General features: G+C 47.9%; 1 protein-coding gene across 2 annotated transcripts; it reads right to left on the reverse strand.

Annotated features, from left to right (window-relative positions):
- Window positions 1–5,397: 5,397 nt before the first annotated feature.
- On the reverse strand, window positions 5,398–6,997 carry CSH1 (chorionic somatomammotropin hormone 1). Of its 2 annotated transcripts, NM_001290361.2 has the most exons (5): window positions 6,988–6,997; window positions 6,562–6,722; window positions 6,218–6,337; window positions 5,960–6,124; window positions 5,510–5,707 (listed from the first exon to the last, which is right to left on the reverse strand). In NM_001290361.2, exons 1-5 carry the CDS (start codon window positions 6,995–6,997, stop codon window positions 5,510–5,512), a joined length of 654 nt encoding a protein of 217 aa, NP_001277290.2. The 2 variants fall into 2 exon arrangements, with proteins under 2 accessions (XP_024206317.1, NP_001277290.2); XM_024350549.3 differs by having other exon boundaries at window positions 5,398–5,707; window positions 6,562–6,988.
- Between the last annotated feature and the right edge of the window lie 1,008 nt (window positions 6,998–8,005).

Below are 8,005 nucleotides of genomic sequence, written 5' to 3' on the forward strand. Positions count from 1 at the left end.
GATTGCACCATTGCACTCCAGCCTGGGCAACAGAGTGACACTCCATCTTGAAGAAAACAAAAACAAAAGCAAACAAACAAAAAACAAAACAAACAAAACCAAAAAAAAGAGGGAAGAAGGGGGCCACTTGGACTTTCTAGTTCCAGCAGGGAGATCCTGGAGGCTCAGCCAGCTGCTGCCTTTGCTTCTCACTGCCACAGGGTGTCAGTGTGGACAGATGGTCCCACACAGTACCCTCAAACCAAGCTGGTCTGCAGATCCGGGTTCCCAGCAGCTGTGGATCTCTGAGGGAGGATGATCTGCTTCTTCAGGGCCGGGTCCAGCAGCGGGTGTCCTCTTGCTGGGGTTTCCAGCCTTCCAGTTCTTAGAGCTCAGTAGTTTGGATGAGCCGTCCCGCAAAGCTCTTCAGAGTAGGCTGGGCTCTTTCCCTTGTAGACTTGGAACCTGTGTTCGCTTTCCTTCCCGAAGGATCCACACAACCAGCGGTTAGGCAGCCTCTTCTCACTGATACTTTTATTTTATTTTATTTTTTGGAGATGCAATCTCGCTCTGTCTCCCAGGCCGGAGTGCAGTGGCGTGACCTCGGCTCACTGCAACTTCTGCTTCCCAGCTTCAAGCAATTTTCCTGCCTCAGCCTCTGGAGTAGCTAGGATTCCAGATGTGCGCCACCACACTCGGCTAATTTTTGTGTTATTAGTAGAAACAGGATTTCATCATGTTGGCTAGGCTGGTCTCAAACTCCTGACCTCAGTTGATCTGCCCAGCTTGGCCTCTCAAAATGCTGGGAGTACAGGCGTGAGCCACCACGCCCGGCTTCATTGATTCTTAAAGTAGGAAGGGTCTCATATCTCTTTTCCAGTATAATAGAGCTTCTAACGGTAGCTGCCTCATTGTCTATAAGAGGAGGCCCCACCCTCTAAATGGTTTTGATCATATTCTTTCTGAACATTAAAGCAACCAGCTTATGCTTAAATTGCAGCTACCTTGATTATCTCCAGAGGAAGAGTGGCCTTTAATACTCCAAAAGTTTACCCTCTTTCTTATTATTTTTGAGAGAGAATCTTGCTCAGCCATCCAGCTGGAGGGCAGTGGCATGATGGGCTCAGTGCAACTCTGCCTCCTGGGCTCAAGTGATTCTCGCGCCTCAGTAGCTGGGAATACAGGTGTGCACCACCACACCTGGTAATTTTTGTATTTTTAGTCAGAGATGGGGTGCCACCATGTTGGCCAGGCTTGTCTCGAACTTGTGACCTCCTCCCGCCTCAGCCCTCCAAAGTGCTGAGATAACTGGCGTGAGCTACCGTGCCTGGCCATTTATCCTCTCAAGGATGGTCAGGGTGACATTCTGGTGTCTTTCTCTCTAGACCTGAGAAAGCATAAGTTACATCGTTAGTGGGACTTCTTACCATAGGATTAATAATAGTATTTACCTTAGAGAATTATAATTAGAAAGAAATGACACAATACATGTAATAAACTAGCATGGTGCTGGAGATATGTGTTCACATTAGTTGTTTTTTATTATTACACTGATAATTCTAGTGGTAATTAAGCACATCATTATAATCACAGTAAACTCAAAGCAAGAATCAGAAATCCATGATAACCATGAGGGCCATCAAAGGTCATATACACCGAGCACAGCTTTCCGGTTTTTCTAGTCTTTTTCTTGCTCCTTCCCCTACTTTCCCCACAGTTTGGTACCCTAAGATTTAGGACTACTAATAGGGTGACCAGTCCTGTTAGCTGAGTGTTCATTCAGCTGAGGGATCCCTGGAAGGAACGTGGGACTTTCAGTGTTGACATTGAGAAAGTCTTCTGCAAACCAGGACGAGTTGGTGACCCTAATCCCAGCGGTGCTCATTGTGTGCCACAGCACTTCAGGGCCTTCTGAATTAAAGAAGCAGCCAGGCAAAGTGTCAGCTTGTCTTGGCCTAGAAGCCCAGACCCTGTAATTCAGAAGAAAAGGGAAGGGGTCAGTTCTGCTCTCAGCTGTGTATAAAGGGACAAAACCCACCATGTGTATTTCGACAATGCTCATGGAAGAAATTCAGAATTGGTCACTTTAGGTTAGGGTAAATTCAAAAAAAATGACAGAGTCAGTAAAACATTATGCCAGGGGTCAAGCATGACTGGAGCTCTGCCTGCTGAACTCTTCCCTGTGCGAGTCTCACTAATCTTATCTTCAGGAAGAGTTTTCGTTAGAAAATACCATTAAGGGCCAGGCCTGGTGGCTCCTGCCTATGATCCTATCACTTTGGGAGGCCAAGGTGGGTGGATCACCTGAGGTCAGGAGTTTGAGACCAGCCTGGCCAACATGGCGAAACCCTGTCTTTACCAAAAATACAAAAATCTGCCCTGTGTGGTGGTGCACACTTATAATCCCAGCTACTCAGGAGGCTGAGGCATGAGAATCACTTGAACCCGGGAGGAGGCGGAGGTTGCAGTGAGCCAAGATCCCACCACTGCACTCCAGCCTCTGTCTCAAAAACAAAAACAAAAACAAAAAGAAACTATTAACAATTTTTAGTTGTGAGAAGATATAAATGTTTCCATCTTAACCATTTTGCCTGTGCACTTCAGTCATGTCAAGTACATTGAGATCGTCATGCAACCATCACCACCAACCATCTCCAGAACCCTTTTCATCTTGCACAGCTGAAACCCTGTGCTCATTAAATAGCTCCCTATTCCATCCCTCCCCACAGCCACTGGCAGCCACCATCCTACTTTTTGTCTCTATGAATTTGACTGCTCTGAGTACCTCATCTGACTGGAATCGGAGAGTATTTGTCTTTTTGTGACTGGCTCATGATAAACACTTTTTAGATGACCGGTTGGAATTAGGAGCAGGTGGCACCACAACTGGCCCAGGCCTCTCATCTCCTTTTTCTCCTTTTTCCCTGTTCCACCAATACAACAGCTGTGAACACATGGGTCTCATCTTTGCGGTCCCTAACACAGTGGTTCTCAACCTTGTTTACATGTTAGAATCACCTGGGAAAGTTTTCAAACTACTCTTACCTGGACCACATTCCAGGCTAATTATATCAGAATCTCAGGGAGTGAGGGCTTACGAATGCATCGTTTAGAAAACACCCTAGGCATCTCAAATTTGCAGCGGAAATTGCTATCCACACCAAGGTGATGAGCTGAAAGGTAGACTAACAGTGGGTAAATCAAAGAGTTTAAAGTAGATGGTCTTTAAGGTCTTTTTATATTTTAAAATGTGCAAAGTTGGTAGTATCTTTCTAATTCTCAACCAGCAGTGGTTGAGTGGAGTTTCCTATACCCGAGGGGAGCTGGGTGGACAGTCTCTGGAGTGTGGCTCCCCCTGCAGTTCAGTTACATGTTATGACCACCCCACTTTAGAACCCTCTTAGCCACCCAAGTAGGCGCTGGACATTGTCATTCCACTGTCACGTGCATTCAACAAATACTTATTAAGATGGCTCACATTTCCTTTTAAAACACGCAGGCCGAGAGATAATTATAATTGTGCTCATTCCATCGACTTCTAAAGACTGAGATTTCTAAATAATTTTAAGGCCAAATGAAGGACATTGCAGGAATATTGATTCCAGCTTCGTGCAAGAAATAGTTTTTTGCAATGAGAGTCGTTTAATAGAATGAGGAGCCTTGTGAAAGGGATTCCCTTGGTTCTAGTGCTACACACTCGTAAATGGAATACTGACTGTAATGGATGTTGTAGGATAAGATTCCCAAAGTGGAAGAAACTAGACTGACTTATGAGGCCCTTCTAACTCCAAAATGCCATAATTTTAAAGCCCGATAGTAGAAGAACAATGCAAGATGCAGGAATGGCTTCTGAGCTGAGAAATGCAGCAGCTCCAGAATTCTGATTAGTTCAACTTTCAACCACTTCCCAAGGACTGAGTTATTAATGGTAAAATAGCCAAAAATGAATACAAGTGGGTCTCATTATCAAGAAAATTCATTATAGCATTTAAGAATCGAACTTCTAAAGAAGATTAATTGGAGGGTTGATTATTTGCATTGCAAAACAATTCCTGACTTTATGAAATCATTTTTGGATACTAGAGTTCCTGTGAGCATCTTAGCATCGATTTATAGGTCACCAGTCACTTAGCCAAGGTGCTTGGGAGAGCAAACTCTTAACTAACCACCTCTCTTTAGTGCTTATTTGGAAATAATAAACATCTGAGATGTTTATTATTTCCTAATTGTCATTAGGGAAACAATATAATTTCACTACAGGTATTTAGACACTCCATCAGAAAACACAAAACATCCAAAAATTCAGTGCAGAAATAGCTAGAATTTCTTGAGTACTATAATATATCAAAAATACCATTGCATTTAGTCCTCACATAATCCTTGTAAAGCAATATATTATTATCTCAGCTTGGTCAAGTAATTTATTCGGGGGCACTAAATTACATACAGCCCAAATCTTTCTGACTCTTTCCCTTACACCAAGTTACCCCAATCAACATCTATTAGAACAAAATTGCTCAGAGACAGCTTGGAGACCATGTGTGTTTGGGTTCATTTTTGCCCTTAAAAGATTTTCAATATGTGTTGCCAGTGTTTAAATGTTAGATTTCATGTAAAAGTCTGGATGTCCTGGCTGTCTCAAAGGGTCAGAAGGTCTGGAAGCCGTGTCCCTGCAGTCCTGATGGTGACAGGCTGGGTGGGTCCCACCTCAGCAGGGGCTTGAGTTCTGCAGATTGTGCTGGTTCCCACCCCTTTGTGTTGCATCCCCCGAAGGGAATCGAGTGTCATCTGGGATTTATCCCCTCCCATCCAGCCCTCATTGCTTACGTTGTTATCTACCTGGCACCTGTTGGCACTGCATTTACAATCCCAAATAAAATCTCTCTTCCACTTCCCTTGCCCTAATTCAGATTCCAAATGCTCTGGTTCTGTATGTCTCAAACTCATTTTTGCATTGTTCTCATTTCCCTAGAGTAGTTGGGCTTAAGGAATATTCATCTTAAAATTCTTCTAAACACAAGTAATTCTATGCCATTGTTTCCTCACCTGTTGGGGAGTTTTTGCCTCTGCACTTAATAGCCCATCTTGTTTTCATTTCTTCCCGCTCCTAGGGGGCTAGGTTTGGTGTTGCTGGTGATGGTTGGGGAGGAAGAAATGCCTTCAAGTCATCTCTGAGATGACCAATGAGCTGTGACCAGCAAGCTGGGACCACTGAGCTGGTGGAATGGCCTTAGTGAGTAATAGACAGCAGTGATGTGTCAGCCTTTTTCTGGCCCAGGAACAGCCAAGCCTCTTATATTTCAGCGGCCTAGTTCCCAATAGACCTTGAAGGCCCTCCAGGTCTTCTTTCCACCTACCCCTTGCTGCATACCACCACCTTCCACCCCATAATATTATAGAAGGACACCTAGTCAGACAAAATGATACAACTTAATTTTATTAGGACAAGGCTGGTGGGCACTGGAGTGGCACCTTCCGGGGCCAGGAGAGGCACTGGGGAGGGGTCGGTCACAGGATGCCACGCGGGCACCTAGAAGCCACAGCTGCCCTCCACAGAGCGGCACTGCACCATGCGCAGGAATGTCTCGACCTTGTCCATGTCCTTCCTGAAGCAGTGGAGCAGCCCGTAGTTCTTGAGCAGTGCGTCATGGTTGTGCGAGTTTGTGTCAAACTTGCTGTAGGTCTGCTTGAGGATCTGCCCAGTCCGGCGGCTGCCGTCTTCCAGCCTCTGCAAAGTGAAGGAAGAGAAGGAGAGGCCAAGCGCTTGGGCACTGTTCCCTCCCTCTCTCATTTATCCATTTTCCTCCCTCCCCTTCAGGGTGTAGAGAAAGGCCTGGAGGATTCACCAGGGGAAATGAAGAATAAGGTGAGTTCTCTTGGGTCAGCGCCTTACTGCTAAAAAGAGGGCAGCAGTATTTCTCTCCCCCAGCCCTCGAAGCCAGGGGGTTGCAGGATTGGTGACCCCTGGCGCCACCCTCACCCCCATCAGCATTTGGATGCCTTCCTCTAGGTCCTTTAGGAGGTGATAGTCATCGCTGTCCGAGGTGTCATACACCAAGTTGTTGGCGAACATACTCCTGAGGAACCGCACAGGCTCCAGCCACGACTCGATGAGCAGCAGGGAGATGCGGAGCAGCTCTAGATTCTGCAGGGGAAGGACCGGCAGTGGCTGTGCTGCCCGGGAGCTCTGACCACAGGTCTCCCCCATCCCCGCCTAGGGGAGACGGCATCCACTCACGGATTTCTGCTGCGTTTCCTCCATGTTGGAGGGTGTCGGAATAGAGTCTGAGAAGCAGAAGGAGGTCTGGGAGTCATGCAGGAATGAATACTTCTGGTCCTTTGGGATATAGGCTTCTTCCTAGGAGAAGGACCCCCCACCAAGAAGGACGGCTGCTTTCTATGCTGGAGACCAGCTCCCATTGTTACTTTTCTGGGAATCTGGCTCAGCCTATGCTCATCTGCCTGCATTTTCGCTTCAGAAAACAACCCTGAGCTCCTTAGTCTCCTCCCATTACTTCCCCAGTGGGGGAAAGTCACCCCTTCTTGCCACCCCTGACCCCCACCCATTCCCCAAGAACTTACAAACTCCTGGTAGGTGTCAATGGCCAGCTGGTGCGCGCGATGGGCTTGGAGCATAGCGTGGTCAAAAAGCCTGGATAACGGAACGGTTTGGACGGCACCAGCCTCTTGAAGCCAGGGCAGGCAGAGCAGGGCAAAGGCCAGGAGCAGGGATGTCCGGGAGCCTGGGGAGAAACCGGAGGGCAATGGAGGGAGCCAGAGAGGAAGAGGCCAGCGCTCTCCCTGCTCCAGGAGCTGTTTGTTTTTTTCTCTCTCTCCATCCCTCCAGAGACCAGGAACATTCAGAGATTGGCCAAATATCTGGCCTTAGATGGCGATATTCACATTCATAAGCCCCAAACCTGAGGGTTAGTGCCCCCGTCCCATCTACAGGGCGCCGCCTCTCCCCTCAGGACATGTTGTGCCCAAAGGGATTTTAGGGGCACTTACCTGGAGCCATTGCCGCTAGGTGAGCTGTCCACAGGACCCTGAGTGGTTCGGGGAGTTGGGCCTTGGGATCCTTGAGCTGGTCTCTTGTGGGCCCTTTTTATACCCTGGCCCCTTCTCTCCCACTGTTGCCCCCACCTGTTTCTGTGTACATTTATGCATGGGGCCACTGACGGGCTTGTGCTAATGGATAATTTGGAAGCTCCTCCCACACACGCTGGGATCATGCCCCCTGGCTTGTCGTCTTTCCCTTCTCACCATCACCAGTGTTGTAAGGATTGTGCATAGAGTGTCAGCCAGAGATACCACCCAACTTGTCCTCTCTTTAAGGGTCAGGTGGGTGCCCTCTGGCTGCAGGCCATGTTGGTCAACCTGAACGCGGGGAAGGCTGTCAGGATAGCCAGTCCTTGAGACCCCTACCGACCCCATTCCACTCTCTATCCTATTCCTTTCCTCCTCCCCGCGTGTTTAACTTCCACCCACCAGACAGAATGTGTGTGTTGGGAAAAGGGCCAAGCACAGCCAATAGATTGTGGGGGTTCTGAGCACCATTGAGTCCTGAATTCTACTTTTGCTGATGACTCCTGGGCCCACCTGAGTCAGCTGGATGCAGTGCTAACACTGACCACTAGAGAGAACCAACCCCACACATTGCTCTCCCCTTTCCCTGAACCTTGGGGCGGAGGCGGTGGGGCTCCCCCAGGTCACTGGGGACGAAGAACCCAGACTCAAGATATTGCCTCAGCTCCTTGGACCTCTAGCAGAGATACAAACCAAGAAACCGAAATCCCGGGAACAGACACGGACCACAAGCGCTTCCTCCCACAGCCCTGAAACCATCAGAGAATCTCAAGGTTGGAAGAGCTCTTGAAGATTTGAGTCTCAGGGGAACATCACACTCTGGGGACTGTTGTGGGGTTGGGGGAGGGGGGAGGGATAGCTTTAGGAGATATACCTAATGCTAAATGACAAGTTAATGGGTGCAGCACACCAGCATGGCACAGGTATACACATGTAACTA

This window comes from Pan troglodytes, chromosome 19, assembly GCF_028858775.2.
Source record: "Pan troglodytes isolate AG18354 chromosome 19, NHGRI_mPanTro3-v2.0_pri, whole genome shotgun sequence".
Taxonomy (NCBI): Eukaryota; Metazoa; Chordata; class Mammalia; order Primates; family Hominidae; genus Pan; species Pan troglodytes.

What these genes read in the sequence shown, in the direction of transcription:
- CSH1 (NM_001290361.2), bottom strand. An exon ending in AGGAAACGCAGCAGAAATCC is followed by an intron (nt 6,125 to 6,217) that starts GTGAGTGGATGC and finishes CTTCCCCTGCAG; the next exon opens with AATCTAGAGCTGCTCCGCAT. An exon ending in GCATCCAAATGCTGATGGGG is followed by an intron (nt 5,708 to 5,959) that starts GTGAGGGTGGCG and finishes TTCACTTTGCAG; the next exon opens with AGGCTGGAAGACGGCAGCCG.